A 25,463-nucleotide genomic window follows, 5' to 3' on the forward strand; every position below is an offset into this window, starting at 1 on the left:
TTATCATCTAACTCTAATTCAACTCACAATCTATGAATCTAATACCATCTTGAGTTATACCATATTTGATATTAAAACTCGGAGGGAAGATAAATTTTGAATATGGTCTCTAAACCTTTTATATTTAATTGAGTCTTAACAGAATATCTACACACTACATGCCATTAAATTGCAAACTATGATGCATAAATACTGACACAGACACGGGACATAATACGATATGGGACACGCCGATACATGAATTTTAAAATCTTATAAGACATAAAAGTATATATACATATAAAATATAAAGTATTTTTTAAATAAATCGTAATGATATTTTAATATTTTATTGATATTAAAATATAAATTAATTTTTTAATAAATAACATTGACTATTTTTGACACAGAGACCTCGTTGTCCTTTTGAAGTAATTGTCAGGGGCCAAGTTGAGTTTTTTTTTTGTGAAGGGCCTCGTTGTCTTTCGAAGCAATTGTTAGGGGTTGTTTTGGGTTTTTTTTTCAATTTTTTATTATTTGGCACTGCAAAAAAGGAGTTTTTGTTTCGGTGTATTTTTTTTATGGTTGGAACCAAACACAATAAAAGCCTCCTATAGACTCATATCTCCCAAGACGAAAAACTATGCAAATCTATGATGTACGGACATTGACACGGATACAGGACACGACACGACATGACACGGGACAAGCCGACACGCGAATTTTAAAATCTTACATGACATGGGGATATAGATATATATAAAGTATAAAATATTTTTTAAATAAATCGTAATGATATTTTGATATTTTATTGATATTAAAATATAAATTAATTTTTTAATTATTTTTCATGCCTTTTTTTAATTATATAAAGTATTTAATATATTTTTTTATTTTAATAAATAATAATATATATTATTTTTAAAATTATTTTAAGAATACATGTTAAAAATAAAGTTGGACATGCTGGTAGTATTTAAATGTGTCTAAGCGTATTCAGAAAAGAATTTTTTATTAAGACATTGTTGAACACAGCAAACATGTGTGTCGGACGAATGTCAATGAGTGTCGTGTCTAAAATATATCTGACATATAGACACGGCAACTCAACAAAGTATGTATGCTTTATGGATTGCAAATAACACTTGAAATGACTAGAGTAACAATAAAATAAAAAAATTATAAATGTTGAATTTGAATAAAATGTAAGTTAATCATGTTTTAAAAAATTACGTAAAAATTTAGAAGGAAAAAAAAAACATCAGAAATAAATTAAAATACTAGAAATTAAATCAAATGTTAGAAAAAGATATAGTATAAATATATGTTCCGATTAAAAAAAAAAATCAAAATTGCATTACATACTTTTTCAGTGTTAAATACTTGAATATAAAACTACACCCTAAAGAATGGAGAGATCAATACTTAATTCTTTAAGGATCACAAAACCTATTCAAAAAACACTAAACAACATGCACAATATTATTTCATTAATGTGTTCTTGATATAATTTTTTTATAAAAAAAAAATCATGCAGTCAAAACCGATATAATTATTTCATTAATGTGTTCTTGATATAATTTTTTTTTTTATAAAAAATCATGCACATTATTTCATTAAAATAATTGAAGTTGTCCAATTTTGGACTTACAATAAGAATTTGAGGATCTCCTATAGATTACTTTGCAATAATAAAAAGCAACAATAATGTAGTTTCGGAAAATTGAAAGAGTAACAAGAAATTAAAGAAGATTTTTCAAGGATTAGGGTTCAAACTCCTCTGTGGATGGTGTTGAAGTTCGTTGCATAGCTTCACTACCGATTTGACCATTGCAGTGGCTGGGCTATTGGTTTGTTCGAAGACTCTCAAGTTCTTGCTTTTCCAGACACTCCATGGTGTTGATGTGTTATCTTTTCTTTCATTTGTGTCCACCACTCCCAAAAGGTTGTCGTTCTTTGTGATGGTAATAAGTAGTTAATAGGCGTTCTCTTCCATACTTATTGAGCCTCGGTACAGTAGATTAGGTAATGGGAGGTTGATTCCTCTTCCCTATGGCGGACGAGGCACTCCCCCAATGTTTTTGGAACCTGCGGTGGAGATTTTGTAAAACTAAGAGGCGATCATGCAACGACTTCCAGAGGAAAATATTTATCTTGTGAGGGATCAGGAGCTTCCACAGTCCTTTCCACAAGGAGCTTTGTCTGAAGTAGTTTGAGCAACTTTCGATTGGACTGTGGAAGAAATTAGAGGCGACTTTGTACCCTGATACAACAGAGTATTGGTGTGTATTACTCAGAGCCCAATGTAGCTTGTCTTCATCTTCCACTAATTGAATTGTTAATATTCGATTACTGATGTCCACAGGAAAAATCTCTTGGATGAGTTGTTGGTTCCAGCTTCTCTGTTCTTGGTTTATTAAATCCTTCACTCTGAACACTGGTAGTGTTGTGTTTTGTAGGTACACTGTCAGAGGTAATGTACAGGGGTATGGCAGAGGAAGCCATGGCTCGCCAACAATCTGGATGTCCTCTCCAATGCCAATTCTCCAATGCAGCCTTTTCTCCACCACTTTCCTGCCTTCGAGGACACTTTTCCATCACCAGGAAGGTAATACTCCAACCTTTGCTTTCATTACATCAGAGTATTTAAAGTACCCATTTTTGAGGATTTTAGCTAGGAGTGACTTAGGATGAGTAATTAATTGCCAACATTGTTTTCCTAGAAGAGCAAGATTTTGGGCCCTGAGGTCTTTTAGTCCCAAACCTCCCTCGCTCTTAGGTCGTGTCGTAGTATCCCAACTAACCCATTGCAACTTACGTTCTTCCCCCTTTTGACCCCACCAAAATTGAGCTAAGATATGGTGAATCTCCATAATCAAAGAATCTGACAATCGAAAATAGGACAGAGAATAAATTGGTATAGCCTATTCTATAGCCTTGATTAATACATGTCTTCTACCCGCCGATAGGAGGTTGTGCTTCCATTGCTAGGCTTTTTTTCGGACCTTTTCTTTAATCAAGTTGAAGGTAGACCGCTTGGATCTATTAACCACAGTTGGAAGCCTAAGATATTTATCTTGCATCCCAATGTGGCCAATGTGGAGAGCATTAGCCAGCTGGCGCCGAGTCTCCATTGGGGTGTTGTGACTACAAAAGATTGCTGACTTGCTCAGGTTTACCTACTCGTTGCTACAACTTCGATAAAGCTCCGATGGGTCTAGAATTCTCTCATAGTTTGGTGCTGTAGCTTTGCTAAAGAGTATCGAATCATCTGCGAATAAAAAATGGCTGACACAAGGACACCTCCTGTTAATCTGAACTCCTTGAATTATTCTGTTTTTCTCCGCCTTGTGTAGCATAAAGGATAATCCTTCAACACAGAAAAGAAATAGATATGGCAATAGAGGGTCTCCTTGTCGCATACCTCTATTTGGTTTGAAAAACCAAAAGGTTGACCTTCTACATTGACGGAATAAGAAACAGTAGTGACTAACTCCCAGATCCATCCTATCCATCTCTCTTCAAAGCCCAATTTTTCCATAATGAACCACAAATAAGCCTACTCAATTCTATCATAAGCCTTACTCATGTCCACCTTAACCGCCATTTCATACTCAAGCCCTTGCCTCTTGTTCTTTAGATAATGCATGTACTCATGAGCAATAAGGATATTATGCGAAATAAGCCTTCCTTTAATGAATGCACTCTGAGACTAACTAATCAAGTTATTCATAATAGGTTGGAGTCTGTGAACAATTACCTTTAACATGATTTTATAGATAACCGTGGAAAGACTGATAGGCCGAATCTGAGACATACTGCTGGCATCTGGAACCTTTGGAATAAGGCATATCTGAGTGTGATTAAATCCCTTAAGAATCCTCCCACCTGCGAAGAAACTCCGTATAGCTCGAAAGACATCTTCACTAACAATATCCCAGTAATACTGAAAGAATTTTGCCGTCATGCCATCTTCACCTGGGGCACTCTGAGAGTGGATGTTGAATGTTGCTCTCTTGACTTCCTCCCTAGAAACTGGTCTACAGAGCCGTCGATTCATGGTAGCTGTGACCTTCGGCTCAAAATCAGTAAAGAACGGTGCTGGATCTGTATGGTAAGTGGAGGTGAATATATTCTTGAAATACTGTTCAACCACTTTTGCAATGTCAGCGTTTGTGGTCGCAACATCCCCATTCTCGCCAAACAATCTCCATATCCGATTCTGGCGGCGAGCTCTAGTCTTAAACATCTGGTAAAAAAATTTCGTGTTCTGATCCCTTGCCTGAAGCCATTTAACTCTAGACTTTTTCTTCCAATACATTTCCACATCATGGTAAGCTATCTCCAAACTATGCCCCAACTTGATTGTCTCTTCGCCACCATGTGTCCTTATGGCTCGCAAACCCTCAATTTACTGGAGAATCTCATCAATTTTCACTTTAGAATTTGACCTACTCCTGGTCTGCCATGCTATGAGCCTGTGCCTGAATTTCTTGACTTTTTGGGCCAAGCTATACATAGGTAAACCTCCCACTTTGTCTTTTCACGTATCCTGAATAATATTCCTAATATCCGGAACCGCACACCATCGCTCCTAGAATTTGAATCGGCATTTAGACTGCTCGTGCCTCGGGTTTGTGTCTAGGAGTAGTGGTGCATGATCCGAACTAGATTCAGAAAGTCTCAGAACAGCTGGGTATTGGTATTTCTGCAGCCACCCATTTCCAGCGAGAACTCTATCAAGTCTCTCCTGGATAAGGTCTCCTCCTGTTCTTCTGTTTGTCCATGTAAACGGCCTACTAATCATACCAATGTCCACCAGTTCAAAGTCATTAAAGAAGTTATTAAAACATGCCATGGAAGCTGGGAATTTCTCATTTCCGCCCTCTTTTTCACGTTGGTTCGTGATGGCATTGAAGTCTCCGATGATTGCAACTTCCCCATGAACCTGCTGCAATATTAATGATAACTCTACAAATTGCTGTGATCGAATCTGGTCATTAGTACTTAAATAAACCCCAAGCAAACACCAATCATGATTTGTAACCTCATCTTTAATGGACAACAATGAAAAAATGAGTAGAATTGATAACCGTGACCTCTAAACCTTCCTTGCATGCTATTACCAATCTTCCTGCTGTTCCTTCCGGGTTGACTAGGCTCCAGTCTTTGAATCCACATCCTCTCAAATTTTGCTCCACACTTCGAGAAGGTTTTTTGTCTCGCACAAAAACATAATCTCGGCGGAGTGGGATTGAATGATCTTTTTAAGATTGTGGACTGTCAGGGGTCTCCCCAAATTTTGACAGTTCTACATTAGGATTTTCATGGCTTCTCGGGTGCCATTTTGAGGCTGGCATCCCCCACCTTTGCATTCTCCATGAGCATGTCATCTAGGCATATTCGCTTGTGGCTCCCGTCATTTTCTTTCCCTTCCAGATTCCGTTTGCCTCCAATGATTGGTCTTACTTCCCTGCTGCCCTGATGGGCCTTTTGTTTCAGTGTCAATGACTTCTTTGCTTCTGCCATTTGAACAGGAGAACCTGGGCTCCTCAGTTTCATGTTCGTAGCAGAGGTAATGTCTTCAAGAACACGCGTACATTCTCCACTGTGGTCTCTCTAATTTCTCCCATTAGATTAGTACTGCTACTTGTATTAAGACTGCTACTTTGCTGCTCCTGGTTATTAACTTCAAGTTTTGCAAAACCATCAAGTAGCCATAATGGGATTGGTTTCTTTGTTGGTTTTGGTGCTAAATGCATATGTTGTCTATCATTGCCCTGATGATCTTCCTCCCGTACATCCACCCTCCTTCCAACTTGGTTAGCTTTCAACGATTCTCCCACCAAGTCTTGGTTTAGTTTGTTTGAGGCTGCATCCTCTAATAGAACATTACATACCCTTGCACTATACCCAATGTGGGTACAATATGTACAAAAGGTCCCAATGCGTTCATACCTCAGCCCCACCTCCACCAGTCTTTGGTTTGGTCCTTTCACCCTGAGACTATCTTTCATTACCTTATCACCATCAAGCATGATTTTAGCTTTAAGTATCCGAGATTCTTTACCTCTGACTTCAAACATTCCTATCTCCAGAAGTTCTCTCAATTTTCCCCCAAGTTTTCGTCCATCTTCCAACGTCTTATAGCATTCAGGGACACCCCAAAATTGCACCCAAATGGAGAATTTTGAATTTGTATTGTCTTTAGAATTTTCTATGTTAGTCCATTGTCTCACATGAAGGATGTAATCCTTGAATAGCCAAGGGATCCGTTCTCAATACGTCGCACGTCTTTCTCTTCATCAAAGAAGAACTGAAATTGATTATTCCCCTATTTGACTACTCTGAATCCTGTTGGTTTATCCCAGATTGCGGACAGAGCATTCTCTATAGTACTTGCCGAGAATTTTTGTGCCGAAAAAATTCGACCTGTTAAGCTCTTTGTGCATGCCTTTACACCATGAGAGTTATCCATCTCTTCTAGTACTACTATATCCTCCTCATCTCCTCTACTATCATTGTTCTCTATATTAGGGTCTCTTCACAAGTCATCCATGCTGCATATCAATGATTGGTGATTGACTTGGTGTGAAATTTGTCGTGTAGCAACAACCCTAATAGGCACAATGTAACCCTAGCAGAGCACTAACCAACCCTAATAGGCATTTTTAATAGCCAAAACAATTCTAAGTAACAGTTTGTTCCATTATGCAATATGCAAAATAGAAAAAATCAGAACAAGGAAAGAAATGAAATTCTAAGTAACAATTTGTTTAATTCTACATGCTCTATTGTCCGCAATCTTCCATATAGATATAATAACACCAACAATATCAATCCAATAATCCCGAAATGATTGCTTAATATTCTTCTTCTTTCCATGGACGGAGATCTAAAAAAACTATAAACATGAGAAAACTATAAACAACAAGGACATTGATAGAGCTGACCCAAGTCCAGAGGATCAAAGACCCAAACCTAAGATGCAAGTTGGGCATTATGAAGTTGCAGTCGGACTAGTTTGACCCAAGAAACAACCCCTGTGGATGAGCGAATAGGGATTTGACATATAAGATTGCAAATAAAGTTATAATTCCCTTAACTCTAACAGAGACAAGTACAATTTCATTAAGTGCCTCAGGAAAGTCATAAAATTTAAAGTGCATGAGATCTTATGCTTTAGGAGTAGTTTGATGAATACTGAGTCTGTACATTTATAGTTATTGTGTATATTGTTGGTATTTTTTGTAGATATTTAAGTTAAGAATGGATCACTAAATAGTAGTCAATTAAATTTTGTTACAACAAAATATTACATGTTCATATATATGAAGTCAGCAAATAAAATTAGAGATCATTTGGTATTCAGATTCTGACTTTATTGGATGTCAAGGCAATTTTGATTCATTGTATGTATATTCATATGCTCATTGAAAAAGTTTTTTGAAAATTTGTTGAGAAGATACTTGTTACTCTTTCTACTAAAGCACTTGAATATAAAATATCTTTTAAAGACATCTAATTTGGTGACTACAAATACTTGTCACAAATTATAAAAATAGATTTGAAAGACTACTTGAGTTATTTTATGACAATGTGTCAATAGTCTAATAGTCAAATATTATAAATTGTTAAATAAAATTTCAAACGGTTTAAGTGTTTATTGAGCAAATTAGCACAAACTTCATTAATACGTGTATATTTATTTAGTAAGAAATAAACACCCAAGGTCTTTTATGTGAATACTATTCAACTAAGTATCATATCATTTTATGGTATGTTGTTTCAGTGGGAGTGTGCATTTGAATGCTCATATAATTTAGACAAATTTATGATATAAATGTTTCTGCATATCATAGAAATAATATATTTAGTTTTGTTTTCACTCTGGCTTATAATTCATAAGGTTTATTAAAGTTTAACCAATTGAAAATAGGTATGCATCATCTCATTTTCGCATGTAATTTCTTATTACTCATCCAAATTTGATATATGTCGTTGAGTATATTGGTATGGTGATCATTGTGGTTCCGTTGCGATACTAATATGATAAAAGCTGTGGTAATTCCATAATTGATATATGAGACAGACCAGATTGTTAAAGTAATCAGGAAAATAACATTTAAATCTACACATAAAATTTATAAGATGTGAGTATCTTAGAAAAATATATATGTATAGCCAAGTGGGACATTGTTAGAAAATTATTAATTTTCTAATCTACTTATGAGCAATACATATATCAATTATAATCGCAAATTAAGTTATTTTACATTAAATGACTTATATAATGGTGATATCATTTATTGTCATAAATGTTAAATTGAATAAATTATCATTTTTAATTTGAAACTAAATGAAAATAAAACTAGATATACTAGATTATTTGAGTTTTAAGGTTTAATGAGTGTCACACTCAAATATAAATAATGACTTCAAAATTTTAATTCTCAATACATCAAAGACTCAAAGCTGCCTTTACAGCTTTTTTTTTTATATTTTTATTAAAGAAGTTGCAATTTAACATTATTAGGAATACATAAGCCTTTAGTTGTGATAGATTAAAAAATTAAACTCTTTCAATCATGTATATAAATCAAGTATATTTTGACTCTCATATATCTTTTTTTAATAATTTAATATAAATGATTTTAGGGTTAAAAAATCCAACAATTTAACCTATACAATTTACAAAAGCTATCATATTTATCATCAGCGTCAACTCAAGCAATTGTGAGAGCCCGTTTGGGAAGTAGCAGAAGCTACTTTTTTTTTTACTTTTAGATTATGAAAAGTCACAATCTGCGTGTTTGGCACTATTTTAGAAAAAGATTTTAACTTCCCGAAAAGTTAATTTGCAGCTTTTTGAAGAAGTAGAAATATATGACTTCTCTACTTCTCAATAAGTCATTCTACCACTTACTTAAAAAAAATTTAATTTCAAAACAAAAAAAATCTACTTTCCTTCTTCACTCTGTGAAAAATACTGACCCTTCACCACCATTTTCACGCAAGGTCTGCTAGAAGTACTGGCCTTCCACCATAATTCCACCATCATTCTCACGCAATGTTCCAAACCTTACCATTTTCACGTAATGATTCATTTGATGGAAGTATTGATCCTCCACCACCATTTTCAGACAATATTGCATTTGAACAACTTACTGCATATATTCCTTTTAAGTATTTTTTATCATTTTATCACTCTATTTTTTACTATTAAATTTATATTTAACTGTGGTATGAAATTTCAGTTTTAATTTTATTTTTTTTTCATATGTGATTTTATAGTTTACTATTATTTTCATAGTTAATTATAGCAAGTTCTTGACCTTAATAAAAGAGAAGAGAGTTCTAATAGGAGTAAGAAAAATAAAAAACAGCAACAAAATATACATTGACATACATTTTATATTTATTTTTTATTTTCACCTACCATATCATACACAATATTAGTGATTAGGTTATGTAAAATCAATATTCAATATTGAAAAGTATTTGTTATCATCGTTATTTTAATATTTATTCTCTTCTGTAAAAAATTATTTTTTGAGTTATTTATCCAAACACTACAACTTTAAAATAAGTATTTTTATAACTAAAAATTCAAACACAAAATAACTTATTTATAAGCTACTCTTAATAAAAGTCCTTATGTTTTAAACCCTTTTTCCAAAAGAACTTATTTAAGTTATTTACCCAAACTGGGCTGAGTCCATCTTCATCAACTTAACTTAAACAAACATTATGAATTAGGTATCTACACTTTATTTAGCGAAAATACTAATATGGCATATAGTCTTGGCCTCTTGGATTCAACTTTGATATGGTAGAGGTTGGTCACTACTAGAAAACTAGTTATTACAGACGGATATTTTCGACGGATTTTATCCCACTGAAATACAGACAGAATTTCAGAGGGATTTTTTTGTCAGAAAATAAAAAAATAGATTAGCATAAATTACAGACGGAAAAGAGAAATTGTCTATAATTCCGTCGGAAAAATTAATTTTTTTCCGTGAAATGGTTACAGACGAATTTTCCGTCTGTAATTTAAATGAAATCCGTCGGAAATATTGAAAACCCTAGTTGAAGATTAACTCTATTCACTCGCCATTCACACCTAGTTTTCGAACGCTGTAGAAGGCTCATCCCTCCAACTCTTCGCCCTGCACCCCGCCGCCCACAGCCACCGTAGTCTCTGCCACCACTGCAGCCACGCAGCCCCCGCATCAGCCCTCGCAGCTCCCCGCAACCCCCACAGCCTCGCAGCCCCTCAGCGGCGCAGCCACCGCAGCCCCTACACAGACACAGCCTCCACCGCCACCGTAGAAGATCCGTCGTTGTCGGATTTCGAGCTTCTTTTCGTTCCAGATCAGCGGTTTCTTTGTCAGATTTCCTTCGCGCAGCTGGTAGATCGCAAACCCTAACTTTTCTATTCGTTCGTATTTTGTATTTTTCTTCAGCTGACGCTTCTTTTGCTCGTTACTCTCTCACGATATCGGTGGTTTCGTTTTCCTCGTTAATCATTTTTTTATTCATAATTGTTCATAAGCAATGATAATATTAAATGTTGTGTACTTTGTGAATTTTGTTCATAAAATGTCTATTAAGCAGTTCATAATTTTGTTCATAATTTTGTTCATAATTGAGTACATATGAAAGGGCTGTTGGATGCGAGGAAATCTATATAGCATAATGGATATTGGTGGTTAAATTGCTGTGAAATAAATCACGACATATATTGATCTTTTGTCAAATATCTGATCCTCATTCTTTTCTTTTAGAAACCATACCTGGTACATATCTCCATTTTGCATGAGCATTATTCTCTTGAAGAGTTTCTATCAACAACTATGATACTGCGGTCTTTTATTTATTTATGTTATGTTATTTGTACCATTTGGTATAGGATTCCCAAGGCAAGTTTCCCTATTGATTTGATCATACAAGTTGATCACTCCAGCTTTCATTTCCATAAGGTTTGTCAAATCTCTCATTTAATTCTATAGAACACTTGGTGTACTTATATCATAAGAACGACCAGTCTTTGTGTCTAATTCTTAGTAATCTGTATAAAGGTCCTAAAGTTAAAAATTTATTCTCTTCAAAATGTTCTTTCTGAAAAGTTATTTTTAAGGGATTAGTTACTGCTATTAATAATAAATATTCTAAAAAAAGACAATAAAATAAAATAATCCATTTAGAATAGCTAATCCTTCTCAAAAACAGATGATTTAGCAATAAATTTCCTATTACTGATGGTTCCTATATGAAAATTTAAGTATTTTACTTTTAAAATTGAGATGTGCTATTTATTCTCGTTATTACTTTTGAATGAGGTATGAGATCAATTAATGTAATTGTTTACAATTACTTACTAGGATAGTTTCTTAATTAATTTTTTAATCCTACTCCACAGGATCGACGGCTTAGAATTCAGCTGTCTCTCTTCTCCAAGTGACAGTCAGTGAGGTTAGCAAGCACACCCTGTTTCTCTAAAAATTTTGTGTGATTTGTTTATCTATAGTGGTTGGATTAGGTCTTTTCTTGGGTCTTCTTATTGTGATTTTGCCATAGTTAATGTATGAAGAATTCATTGAAATAAACTACACACTTTATGCATGGAACTGTCCAGAACTCTTCAATACCTCTCCATGAATCTTGTGTACTCTTTGAGTGATTTCAATATTTGCAGTTTCCTTTGCAGGCCTAGTTTTGAAGTCAGGGTCCCTACACACACTACAAATAGTTGATTCTGATGTTGTTGATCCATCTTTTGAGCCACTACTACTAGTAGAAGATTCCACTATATAGCTTGTAAGATCAACCATCCGGTTCTCGAGGTTGTCTTCTGCACTTGTTGAAGCTGTTAGCTCTCCCTCACTTGGAAGATTCCTCGGCTGTAAGTGTCTATTTCCCTCAATCGGATGAATCCTTTCCAAATAATTTGGTGATGTTGTGTCTTTGTCCCTCTGGTCCTTGCCACCACTAGATTTTTTAGATCTTTTTGTTTTATCCTTTGAGTTAACTATGGGGTATACTGGAAGAAAATTGGATGATGCGTTTTGACAGCGGAGAACATAAGGTTGTAAAAGAGGATGGCGTAACAATTCAGCAGCCTAGTAACAAAGAAGCAAAATCAGAATAAAATCACTGGTTCCATCCAAATTATAACACAAGACTAGCTTTAAAGATGAAACTCACTGTTGGTCTATATTCTAGGTTTTTCTTAGGAACACTTCTAAGAACAATCTGATATCATGAAACCTACTCTTTGTTTTGTTTTCCAGAATTTTGTTCCGGGTTTGATTTTTCAACTCAATTTCAGCTTCTTCTGCTGGCATTCTCGTTATCTCTGTGCTATTATGGTTGTTCCCTGCAGAAAGTTAGAGTTTCCAGTTAGATTTGTGTGTCAAAGTATTAATTAAGTTGTTTCTTAGTGTGTTTTTCACAAAATACTGGATTTCTATTTGTGGGGTTTTATTTTTAATTTTTTTAAGTCGTGGAATAACTAAGAAAATAGGGTTAATGTATTTGATGGTAGGTTGGTGGATTAACCACTGATGTTTACTCAATTTAATTTAATTTAAATTTAATTTATTGTTTGAATTGATTAAAATGAGCTCTGTTGTTTGATGTGATGGTTGGGTTTTTGATGTATGGCAGGAAGTTGCAGCACTCTCCGTGGAGCCTTGTGAAAGCGAAACAATTATTGTCACTGTTTTTGAGATTAAAAAAACAGAGGTTCTGGCCCTGAACTGCTCGGCTCTGAATTATAAGTTAGGAATATTTTTCTAAGGTCAACTTGTATTGCCTTGTGGCAGGGATTTATGAGATTAAAAATCTGGATTCTTCAATGTTTAAATTTTAAAATGAACATCAACATGAGCATGAGCTTGTCATGGTGTCATCTTTTGTTATGAGTTGTTTATAGTTGTAGCTTTTTATTCCTTTGAAGTAATTAATAATAATTTTGAATAGTATAAATATTTATCACGAAAAATGAATTTTACTAATGATTTTTCCTTTTTGCATGGATTCAGATACCAGCTTATATAGAAAGAGAAAGGGAATATCGATTTTTGGCTGTGAGTAGCTCCTTTTTTTCTTCTTCTTACTTGATTCGGTGACAAAATCCAACTTGTCAACTGTTCAATTATAATTTGATATATTTTTCCTCTGTCTCAGGTTTTTCCTGAATCACTGGATGGGGAGCCTTTTACCAATCCAGCAGTATGTGACTCAAACCTTACATCTTTAGTAATCTTTTATTATCTTAAGTAACAGTGATAATGCAAACCATCTTTTTGAAAAAAAATCATACATATACATATTCATTTTAACTATTCAATCAAATTATTCTCTATAACTTATGCTTCATTCCCTCGCCATTATAGTAGTATGGTAAATTCAGATTAGCAGTATCTACTATATATCCCACTATCCTCAACAAACACCTCTCTTTTAACTACTATTCAAATTCTCCATGCTTTTTGCTTACTATGTGTCAAGTGTGAACAATAATTAACAATAAATTATACTGTACCACTAATTTTGGAATGTAGATCTTATTCTTTCATAATAAAAATTAATATATATCTATACATCATTTACCATCAGGATATTTTCTAGGTAAATTAATTGCACTGAAAACATATGGTTCCAGAGCTGAAAATATAACTGTTTTAGAATGTTTAAACTACAGTGATGTGCCTAATTGTTAGTGTCACACAATGATTGGCTATGCTATGCTTATAATTTAAGAGATGTATATTAACCACGGTAACCAACTCTGTGATGAACTATTTATTAGAGTTCTTTACATGAATTAATCAATACATCTGTGATGAAAATTCTGGCTTATTTATTTCTTCATCCTGTTGTTTGTATATGGAGATATCAAAGTGTCTACCATGCTTGTGGATTTAAACTTCTAGTTTAGTCTGATTGATAGTTTACAGCTGAGAAATTCCAAAAAGAGGACAATACTTATGCTAAATTTTGATTATTTAAGTTTTACAGCTAAGATATTTTTTCATATACAAACTTTTCAATCAAATGTCTCAGTTGGCAATGATTAGAGAAAGTGATCTAATTTTTCATGCCAGTTTTTGTGTATAGCTTTCACTTTTCAGTATCTGATTAGTGATTATAGCTGGTCTAGCTCAGATTTTATGCATTTCCGTATATTTAGTTCTGTAAATGCAATATTATTAGTATAACTTACAAGTTATATAGTTACAAAGTGATATCTCATTTGAGGCTCATGTCAACCAACCTATCCTCATTTGACACGTGGATGATAATTCCTGCTTACTTGGCATTCTGAGGTACGTTCTTGCATTGAATGGATTCTCAACTGTCAGCCTTATCTTTCATTGTGTATAGTCTCTGAAAATCAATGAAATTAAATCATTAACATGCACAATTAAATTCAATGCAGATCAAGACTTCCCTTCAGATATTGATATTACAACGTGAGACTGACAAGGTAACTATTAACTTGATCATAACTGTTAAAACAGACCACATACTACAGAATTGTGTAGTTACTTTAAAAACTAATTATAGTTCTATTCGAGTCACTGAGTTAGGGTTATGTCGCACTGTTTCTAAGGTTTTGAAATTAGTAGAATATTTAAATAGAAGTAAGCCTCTGCACTGCTGGTTGTAGGTCATGGCTCCTCGGGTCAAGGGTAAAGGTGTCAAGGGTCATAGAGGTTCTCGCACCACTGCCGCAGCCGCTATTTCAACCACCTCCACCTCTTCTGGGACTTCGGTTGTGCCAGATTTTCAGTCAGGACCACTTAGCCAGCAACCGTATTTGATGGTACCTAATCTAGGCTACACGGGTCTTCCTCCACCAAGTTGGCCTACTCCAGGATGTATGGGTCCCCCTCCTCCACCCCCTCCTCCAATTTCGATTCCTCCTCCGCTTCACAATTCCAGTCTATTAGTTGATTCAGAGACACCTGGAAGCTCTAGTACATCTCCTCCATCAGAGACTGCATCAGTTCCTAATAGTGTCACAAAAGAAAGATTGGTTCCTGATGAAAAAACAAGGTAAAATTTGGATCTCTCCATAACTAATTTAGTATATTATTTTTCTCTATAAATTTTATTATGCTATATGACATGCATATGCTTCATGTGTCTGCTTCTTCTTTAAGTCATTACCACCGTCTTCCTCCTCCTCCTCCTAACTAAATTAAATAAAGATGTCCCAAAAGACCGAAACAATTAGTTTCCTAACTTGTCAATTCTTTATGAAATTATCAGTTGGTTACCTTTTCCTCCTGGTTCTCAGAAGATTACAGAGATTATCAAGAAACGATATGATAAACCGTACAAAAAGTTTGGAGATGTCCCTCTTCCGACAAAGAAGCTTTGGTTTAAGGAGTGGAAGGTAAAAGTGTTGGATTATTTATAATGATTGAATAACTTGTTCTTTCTTTTTTAATCATAACTTGTCTTTAATCATAACTTGATTGAATATTGTCCATGTGATTTGAATCTTATAAGTAGCAACTTGATGAGTATGTGCAGAGCCACTTTCTTTATTGATGATGATGATGATGAGTTTTTCTGGAGGGCTTTCAAGTATAGGACAAGTAAGCGATTTAGCCAAATGATGTCTGATATCCGTGAGGGTGTGGATACAACCCACGAATGGCTAATTCCTGCTTACAAAAAGGTGTTGGAAAGGTACTGGAAAACGGATGAGAAATGGAAAAATATAAGAAAAAAAGCGAGGGAGAATCGAGCGTCACTCTTAGGTGGTTCTGTCCATTGTGGTGGTTCTATTCCACTGAGCTCAACTATAGAGAGGATGGTAATATAATTTAAGTGGATTTAGATCTTATTTAATAGACATCTATTTATGTAAAATTTTTCTTATTTTGTGTTTTATGTGGAACAGAAGAAGCAGTTGGGCCGTACACCAACCCACGAGGAGGTCTTCAAAGAAACCCACACACTTAAGAGTGACAAGTCTAAATGGGTGGACAAGCGCTCTCAAGACACTCATGTGAGATATAGCATAAATATCAAATTAATGACTCGCTGCCACTTGAATATTTATATGCCCTTTTGTTTTTCTGGTCATGTTTTCCACGGTTTATACTTCCCTCTCACAATTGCTTAATTTAATTAGGTCACAAAGGAGAAGCTAATTACCTGATTTATACTTACCTGGTCATGTTTTCCTTTCTTTTTATAGTGCCTTTATCTTCTTTCCTTTCTTGTTCCATTTTGCTCTTTCTGTTTATTTGATAATAAGTATGAATTATTAGTCATGTGTATATGGTAAGTACTAACAGTGTACTAGTTAATTAATTAGTAGTATATTGGGTAATAATCAAGAATATGACAGTGGTAGTGCATGGTTCAGTGAAACTGACAGGAAACTCACCAATCTCTTATGTTGGTTAGGCTTGATTTGTTGAATAATCAAGATTGTATTAAAGAAAAGGGTTAGTGCAGTTAGGACCTAATCTGTTATGTTGGTTAGGCTTGATTTGTTGAATAATCAAGATTGTATTAAAGAAAATGGTTAGTGCAGTTAGGACCTAATCTGTTATGTTGGTTAGGCTTGATTTGTTGACGGAGGAAGTGTGTGGTGGGCAAAAGAAGAATCGAGTTTACGGAAAATGGCCATTCTTTTCTAACTCTATCAAGTCTGGAACCACTTCTGCCAATTCTGTATCTGGAAGAGCACCAAGAAATCAAAATTCTGTTCCTGATTTGCGAGAACAGATTCATAATCTCAATGAAGAGCTTTTTCAGCGTGTTACTCAACAAATAGATGAGTGTATTAGTAAGTTGTTAGATACACGCTTGGCTCCTTTGGAAAAGACTCAAAAGAAGTTAGAAAAGTTGGAACAGGCAATTGGAAAGGCCAAGAAGGAAAAGCTGAAACAAAAGAAATGGAATGAGGCTTATGTTAGCTATTATGAGAAGGTTAGAGCGTCAAATAGTTATAGTGCAGTTCCACTACCACTGCCACCACCGCCACCCTCAATGTCTTCGGATGAGGACTATGATGATGATGAGGATGAAGATGACACTGAAGACTATAGCTGATAGTTTTAGCATGGTTGAACAATATACTAGGAATTATAGTTGATGATCAATACATTTTGTTTATATTTTGAATTATATTGACTTGCTTGTTTATAGTACTTTTCTTTTAGTTTGATAATACGATGAATGCTTATTTTTTGAAATATTATAAATATTCGAATATAAATTAGATAAAAATTTGTATTAAATTTATATTTATTTTGTATGAAAATAAGTTTATTTTATAATTAGAAAAAGTAAAAAAAATTTTATTTTACCTTACAGACGGATTTACAGACGAATTTTCTGTCTGTAATCATGATTTTCCAAAGTTTAAATTACAGACGGAAAATCTGTCGAAAAATTCGTCTGTAATTACAGACGGAGAATCCATCTGAAAATCTGTCTGTAATTACAGACGGAAAATCCGTCTGAAAATCCGTTTGTAATTACAGACGAAAAATCCGTCTGTAAGTTTGTCGCCTTCAGGAAATAGAGGGAGAATTTACAGAGGGAATATCCGTCGGTAACTAGTAAAAATCCGTTGGTAATTTTCCGACGGAAAAAAATTCTTCGGTAAATAATTTCCGACGGGGCTTTTACAGAGGGACAAAATCCGTCAGTAATTTCGTCGGTAACCAAAAATCCGTCTGTAATAAAGACTAAATCTGTCTGTAAATCTGTCTGTATTTATCCATTTTCTAGTTGTGGGTTATTACCTTGTCTTTGTTGGGTGTCCACAAAATGCAAAGTATAATTAAGGCGGATTCTTCGATGTAGAATGAGAGACAATTTCACACCTGTAGAAATGCGCTGGAGAGATTGGATGTGCAACAAGTGTCCAAGGCGGGGACAACGTCTAACAGTCGAAAAAGGGACTTGTCTATAGTCTCTCATGTGATGGGGTATGTTAGTTTAGATTAGTTAGTTATTAATGTTTGGAAACTATAGCTAATTAGTGTGGGTTAATTAGTGGGCTTATACGTAGGCCTTATTCTAGTGCAGGTGAGGAGATTCTTTTTTTTGGAAGTAGTTAAGGAGTTTTTAAACAATCAGCTCAATTAATTTATTGTTTTGTTGGACGTTTGTATTCTTGATATATGATTGGGCACTAGGTCCAAGTGTTTTTGAAAATTATTTAATAGTGTCATGACCGTGTTTTTAAATAATGAAAAAAAGATTGGGCTAAAGCCTAATAACTTACCAAGAAAATATGACAACATAACTTTTATATAACTTTGTGAGAGCTTGATTAGATAAAATGAGTTGATTTTATCTGTAGAATTTGACATTTTTTTATTAAGTAGATACGTTGATTTATTTGTATTGTCAACAACTAATAATAATTTTAGAAAATAAAATGAAATAAAAATATAGAGATAAGACTTTGATTGATTTTTGTGCATATTGTTGAAACAATTATGTAAATTTTTGTATAAAATTGTGAATCTAACGTATAATGAATTTGTTCCGGTTTAAATGTATTTGAGGTGACTTTTGTCGATGATAAAATTCTGGTGTATTTTCTTTTGGGAGAAAATTATTGAATTGGATTATGAGATTTTATCCATTAAAAAAATACCGCTAATTTTTATGCACTTATATGTAGCTATGTTGAATATATTAATTTCGTAGTGTATAAATCATAATTAGTAGTCTAAGTTAAAAAATTAGCCGTTAAAAGAAAGGAAATGAAAGAAGTTGTAGTTGATAATGTATTTTTGAAGGTGATTAAGATGGAATTTTGAAAATTAGGATTTTGATATTAGGTTTCATATTTAGGGTTTAGAGTTTAAGATTTTGGACTATGGCAAAGGATTCCGGTTTAAGTGATTCAAAATGACGATGGATCATAAACTATATAGTATGATGCCCAAAAACAAAACCAACAGCCATAGACTAGTATGCATACCACTCGGTTATGAACTTAATTTAGAAAAGATATGTTTATAATTCTATATAAGAAGCAGTATTTAATGCATTACTAGACTTGTCAATTATTAATGTTTTCGTTCATTCTAATTATGTTAATTGTGAATCATTCCAAAGGTAAAACACTCGAATAAACCAAATACATGCCAAAATTAAGCGAATTATCCAAAGCCAAAAACGTTACGTTGATGGCCCGAAGCATGTACCTTGTTAATTCGAGTTAGACGAATTCGACTTTCACGTTAGTGGAGTAAATGGAATTGAGTTGAATCGATTTACATAGGAATGTTGTGTTAACCATAAATCGAATGGAGCGTAGGCGAATTAGGTAAACTCAGAATAAATCGTGTCAGACATATTCGATTTACACGAATCATAGTTGTAAAAATCGAACCGGACCGATGGGTTCGTCCAGAAAACCACCGAATCGGTTACTCGTTGGACAGTTTAAGGAAGAAAACCGGTGTGAACCGGTAAGAACCGGATCAAACTGGTCAAAACTGATGAGAACCGACGAAAATCGGTCTGCTTGAAAATTTTTTTAAAATGTCTCCACCAGGTCTTGAACCAAGAACCTTGGAGCAAAAACAACCTCCACTTGCCACTCAGCCATTGCACTTCCAAGTACAATATTTGACAAATACTAATTATATAGTATACATAAATATCTAATTTAATTTAATTTTTATTTTTTCTATTTTTCAAATTAATTATATTTGAATTATATACCATTATTAATATAAATATAAATTTTACTAAAAATTTATTAATTTACTTGATCTATTTTATTGCTAGTATTGTGATTAACGTTATTTGTTTTGATATTAATGTTAAAATCTACTGATATACTGATATTATAGTTAGATGATAGGCTTTGTGAATTAATTATTTTTTTATTGTGTCAAATTAAAATACTACTGTAGTATTACTGATAAATTTTATGGTTTTTTTTATATTAGTTATTTTTAGAAGTTGAGACTTGATTCTTCATAAAATGTTAGTGAAGATATGTATTTCAAATTTTAATTTTAAGTTTTAAACTATTTTATATTTTATATTTACGTGAGACCGGTTTTATCAGTGTAACGAGTGATTTATCGGTTGAACAAATAAATCAGTGAATTAGTAGTTTGATCGGTTCGATCACCGGTTTAATTCTGACAACTATGACACGAATGAACAATTAAATGAAATAAGCCAATTCGATTTATAAAGATGGTGGCTTTGGTAAATCGAATACAACATTGTCGACTTAATATGCACGTAGCCATAAATCTTGCAAAAAAAATGTATATTATAAGAAAATTATAATAACAAAATTATAACCCTTGTCGGAGAAGGTAAATAAGAAATTATAAGTAAAAATTTTATGTTACAACTCTTTTCATAATAACAAAATTGATAATAACTATATATATATATATATATATATATATATATAATCATTATGTACTTAAGCAAGTAAATGAGTATATAGGAGTTATTTTGTAGTCTCAATGTTAATTTATATGTTTTGAATTTTCTTTTAATAATATGTATGCAGCAGGCATATTAGGTAGTCAAAGTGTTTAGAGGTGTGCAGTATCTCTCCATATTTCCAAGGTATTGGCATCATGAAGGCTTGCCTTTTTTCAAAAAGGCTTTTCTAGACTCGTTGGACTCCACACCGAGTTTTCACATCAACATTGAATACTTTTGTGTGAGATACTGAAGCTGGATTATATAGTCACTGGGGTGCCTAGATTTGCCGTTGAACAATCATCAAAGAATTCACATCACAGAGTGAGCAAGAATGGAAGGTGGCCGATATCAATACTACGCGGTGAGGAGGGGGCATGTTCCTGACATATATGGCACATGGTTAGAGTGCAAGCGTCAGGTAACCGGGTTTAAGAACAACGACTACAAGGGTTTCAAAGACTTGGATGAGGCTAAGGCGTGGCTTGGTGGCGTTGCAGAAGTAGCAGATTTTGGAGGGGAGCCTCAACAGATTGCTATCGAGGCAGGGGAGCAACATCAACAGGGAGACCTCGGGCAAGACCTTCCGAATCTGATTCAACTTCCGGTGTATGGAAGCCCGCCGTCCCATGAAACTGAAGACACCCGTGGGAGCTTGTCAAGTAGTCTGGACGTTCGCGGTGGCAGCTGCGACTCGTATGCCTTAGGAGGTCTGTGAATAATTGATTTAGAAAGCTTTTGTTAGCTTTTAGAGTATGATTGGTTTGAGGGATTAAGGAAATGAATTTGTTTTCTTATGCAGGTGGTGTCGAAGGCGTGTGATGAAGGAGGGACCTTTCTTGAACATGGAGGATATGGAGTTGTTGCTAATGCGTGCATGCTCATCCCTTAGCATCGGGGCTCCCATTTTCGTATGCCAAGAGCACAGGTCTAGTGAGGAGGCCGTTCGCTTTGCGTTCATCGTGGTTCTGCCTTATAACAGCAGGGGTCTGGAGCTCGTTGCACACGGACCCACTTCAGCAAATGTGCGAGTGGCTCGTCAGGAAGTATCATTTGCAATGTTGGAGAAAATGGTAGCAGCAATTGGATATAGCATATGCGACTACAACTACCGCACAGTTGCCCGCATGCAAGAACGCTGGAGAGAGATTCAGGATGCCAGTCTAGCTCCCATGGCACAACGGATTCGTCTTCTAGAAGAGGAAAATGCTGATCTTCAGCATCAGGTTGAGACGATAAATGAAATGCTGGAAGAGTAGTGGTACATTTTACAATTTAGGTTTGCGTCTGAGGTATGTGTACTTAGGATAGTGGCTATTGAAGGTTAAGGTTTTTACTCTAGTTGAATATGTTGTTACTTTAGGATAAATTAGGGTAAGTTCTGGTTGCTAACATTTCTAGCATTGGGGTGAGTATCTCTGGTGGAGTAGTATGCATTCATGTTGAAGTTGAATGTAACATGGATATGTATATTCTAGTTATGATGAATATGGTGGATGATTAAGAAAATGAAGGTTTGATTTCCATTTCTGAATCAGTATTTGAATATTGGTAGAAACACTAACAATGTGGTTTTGTTGTTAATTTTATGGTATTGGGGTCTTGATTTTTTGCTTCTTCCTGTTGACGTCCGGCAAGCGCCGAGTGGGTACGTTGTTATTTGGTAGGAACACAGGTGGAATAAGCTAAGTAGTTGTAAATAATGGTTAAATATTTAGTTGATAAGATTACTCAATATTTTGATTTAAAGTGAACCCAATTCTATTAATTAATGGTTAATTTGAAATCAAATTTGTGATTCTTTGACCATTTTAACAAAATAGGTGGTGATTAGTGTATTTTAGCTGTGAAGCCGTGGATAAAGGGGTCGGGGAAGAAGTTGCCAATGCCCTAAAAGAATATAAACTTGTAATTTGCTTTTGAAAAATAAATATTTAATATAAGTGTTCGCAGCCATCAACCATGTCGAATCAATCTATCAAGTAGCATGACAGATAGTAGTGGTAAGGATTAGGGTGAGTGGCTCGGTGACCACCTCGTGACTCGTAACAAATCTTGCAACAGAAGATTACCATCAAAAGAAGGGAGAAATTTTGTTGGTCCTCAATGGTTGGGCCTTCGGTTGCATTTCATTCCCTTTGTGCAAAGCAAGACATATCCTAGTGAAAGAAAGGAATTGACACCTGGGTTAATAAAGTCACTTGTCCCATTGTACTGGTAGTAGGAACACCCCAGTAATCGTCCTAAGTTCCATTTGGCGCGTAAAGTTGGATTCCTGAGGGATGAAAATGGGTGATCAAAAGAATGGCATTGGTGAAGCTCCAGGATCAACTGAAGTTCCTCCGAACTTTGCATCGGTGGAGGCATCCGTGTTAGATGAGATTGTGAGGTATGTCTTTGTTTTCCATGTCGACATATGCATAGCCATGTGAAGGGTTCATGTTTGAAGGTACTCAGTCATTTGTAGATGCCAAGTCCCTGAACATCTGCTCGTTCCCATTAGATGTAACATTCTTTTGTAGATGCCAAGCACATAGGCGATGGGTAGCACTAGGAAAAACTTCCGTAACTGTGGCAATAATGGCATCATCGCCGTCTGTGACTACAACAGATGGCAATTTATTACACATCACCTCAAGGAGATTTTCTAGCATCCACTTGTACGAAGAAATCGTCTCGTCCAACACTAACCCGAACCCGAAGATCGTCGTCTGTTTGTGGTTGTTTGCACCCGAGAATATTACAAGCGGTCTCCTGTACTTGTTCTTTTTGTACGTCGAATCGAATGCGAGGACATCACTAAAGTGTTGGTAATCAACTCTGCTCATTCCATCGGCCCAAAACAAGTTGGCCAACATACCCTCCTTAGTCAGGTTATACCTCGCCATTGCCATGGGGTCCACAGAAGCCTTTCCCTTCAAATAGACAATGGCAGAATTTGCGTCCCCATCTGCGATCTTAGCGCGCTTAGTCCGGTCAAGGTAGTTATAAGCATCCTTCTTTGTGAAACCCAATAGTGAATACCCCCGGCAATCCTTGCCATGTACCCAAGTATCTTTGACGTAGGTAGCCCATAACTTTACATACCATCTAGCTAATCCTTTGCCGCACCTGAAACCCGACGGAACTTTGGAATCAAGTGTACCATACACCTAGCTACTAACTCATGGTTGTGCTCGAGGATGACTTTCCGGACCTTCCAGTTTGAACTATCTTTGTCAAGATATATCGACAACTTAGCCTGGCAGTTCGTTCGTGTCTCAGGCTTATGACATCTTTTTCTATCTAATCTATTATAGTGCTTTTCATCCCTTAACCCAGCTCTGTTGCAAAAGAATCTCCTCCTAATTACATTTCCGTCATCATCCTTCCCATAGTCTCCCTTGCGTACTGCAAACCCATGGCACTTTCCAAACCTCATATAGAATTCATAAGCACGCTCCTCCGTTCTGAAAACCTTGTTCTCTATTTCAGCTGCGGTAAGACCAAATACATCTCCATAATCCGACACGTCATCCTGCCCACTTGGATCTAATTACTCAACATCAAATTCATCAGCATCTGAACTGACTACGTCACCAACACAATCGCTTTCATCCTCCATGTAGAATTTCTCGCTATGACCAGTGTATTCCATCTGATAAAAAAAATTAATCAGCAAATAACTCGTCATCTAATTTCCTCGTGCTCCCTAATGTATTACAAGTCCGATCCGTATGAAAAGAATATTGATACTACTTAATACTTCAATGACACACATTACAAATCCCTCTGGCGGTACTAGGCACATTCACACTGATAAGTATCACTCCACAAATACAACCACTCCTAACTTTGCATCCACCAGATACTTCATCGCAGATACCAAATTAAATAACAATTAGTCAAAATTCACATAACACTACCATGACTACATAAAACAAGTGGTGTAATAGATTTTTTAAGTTAAATTCCCAAAGCCTAATATCACCGATTTCAGTTTATCACAAGTCACAAATCATCTACTGAATACTTACATAAACTATCATGATGTTGTATTTCGTTTGGAACAAGTTGTTCTGATTTTCACTCTTATATATATTCTTTTCATTAAACGTCAACAACATTTCAATTTTGCTCTTATTTTTTACTTCATGATAACAAAGATAAGCTTATCATGTTAAATTACGTTGAACTAAATGAATTCCAACTATGAAATAAAAAATAATACAAACAAATAATTTTATACTATTTTATTCATTTTAATATTTCATAAAAAAAATATTTTTCAACTAAATTATAAAAACCATAAACAACATGTCTCACCAAAAATAAAAAAATGATAACTAGTTAACCCTTATCAATTTTCAACAATACTTTATATCTGTATTTCTTCACAAGCAGTCATATAGCTCTAAAATCAGAGGTATAAATAGCAACTAAGAATTCGTTCACACACTCATACCTTTAACACTGTCAATTTTACACCGATGGCACGCAGATCTCCCGTAAATCTAACGCGTTAACCAGCCAACCTCCCTAAACCCTATACCGACAACCATCAAAGAAAGGGCAACTCCACTGCACTTGATATAGTTACCTCTTCTCAAATAACTCTACTCCAAGGGGTCCGACACTCACAGTGGAAAAACCCTTATAGAAAAAAACCCCAATTGAATTTCTTTCTCCAATTCATCTTTTTCTTTACATATTTTTTGCCTTCTCCTATAAGATTTTATTCTAACTCCTGTAAATCACATAGCCCACCAAAACTTAGCCCTTCAATATTTTAAGAAACATTCAACATGTGCAAAAAAGGCCCATGTTCAACTAATACTAATTATCCTTACTTAGTCTAATTACACAATCTGATAATGTTTCCAGATCACGTGGAGGGAGTTGCATTTCCTGAATTGAGAGGACGCCTTTCTTGCAGCAGGTCACATCTGCTCCTTCACTCACACACTTGTCGCACGTTGCACCTGTCCACGCCATTTCTACACGTGTAGAAGCCACATCAATTTCTACACGAGAGATTTTGCCATTAA

At 35.0% G+C, this 25,463-nt stretch overlaps 1 protein-coding gene and 2 long non-coding RNA genes across 3 annotated transcripts in view; 1 reads left to right on the forward strand and 2 right to left on the reverse strand.

Moving 5' to 3' along the window:
• LOC110270972 overlaps positions 1-12,640 on the reverse strand; it is a 23,285-nt gene extending 10,645 nt beyond the window's left edge. Inside the window, exons 1-3 of the long non-coding RNA XR_002360834.1 lie at positions 12,547-12,640; positions 11,242-11,250; positions 8,449-8,454 (exon numbers count right to left, since the gene is read on the reverse strand). This is a non-coding gene — a long non-coding RNA (uncharacterized LOC110270972). The remainder of the gene's footprint in view (positions 1-8,448; positions 8,455-11,241; positions 11,251-12,546) is intronic.
• LOC107637669 lies at positions 12,594-13,264 on the forward strand. Its single transcript, XR_001619453.2, has 3 exons — positions 12,594-12,729; positions 13,029-13,073; positions 13,174-13,264. It is a non-coding gene; the product is annotated as an uncharacterized LOC107637669 (long non-coding RNA).
• LOC107636226 (protein FAR1-RELATED SEQUENCE 5) lies at positions 22,890-25,410 on the reverse strand. The gene is made up of 5 exons (XM_016339750.1): positions 25,266-25,410; positions 24,195-24,286; positions 24,008-24,073; positions 23,601-23,953; positions 22,890-23,547 (listed from the first exon to the last, which is right to left on the reverse strand). Exons 1-5 carry the CDS (start codon positions 25,408-25,410, stop codon positions 22,890-22,892), a joined length of 1,314 nt encoding a protein of 437 aa, XP_016195236.1.

Source organism: Arachis ipaensis, chromosome B04 (assembly GCF_000816755.2).
Source record: "Arachis ipaensis cultivar K30076 chromosome B04, Araip1.1, whole genome shotgun sequence".
In the NCBI taxonomy this organism is placed as follows: Eukaryota; Viridiplantae; Streptophyta; class Magnoliopsida; order Fabales; family Fabaceae; genus Arachis; species Arachis ipaensis.

What these genes read in the sequence shown, in the direction of transcription:
- LOC107636226 (XM_016339750.1), bottom strand. Translation starts at nt 25,410, where the DNA reads ATGGCGTGGACAGGTGCAACGTGCGACAAGTGTGTGAGTGAAGGAGCA. An exon ending in GCGATTGTGTTGGTGACGTA is followed by an intron (nt 23,954 to 24,007) that starts GTCAGTTCAGAT and finishes CCAAGTGGGCAG; the next exon opens with GATGACGTGTCGGATTATGG. An exon ending in ATCCTCGAGCACAACCATGA is followed by an intron (nt 23,548 to 23,600) that starts GTTAGTAGCTAG and finishes GTCGGGTTTCAG; the next exon opens with GTGCGGCAAAGGATTAGCTA.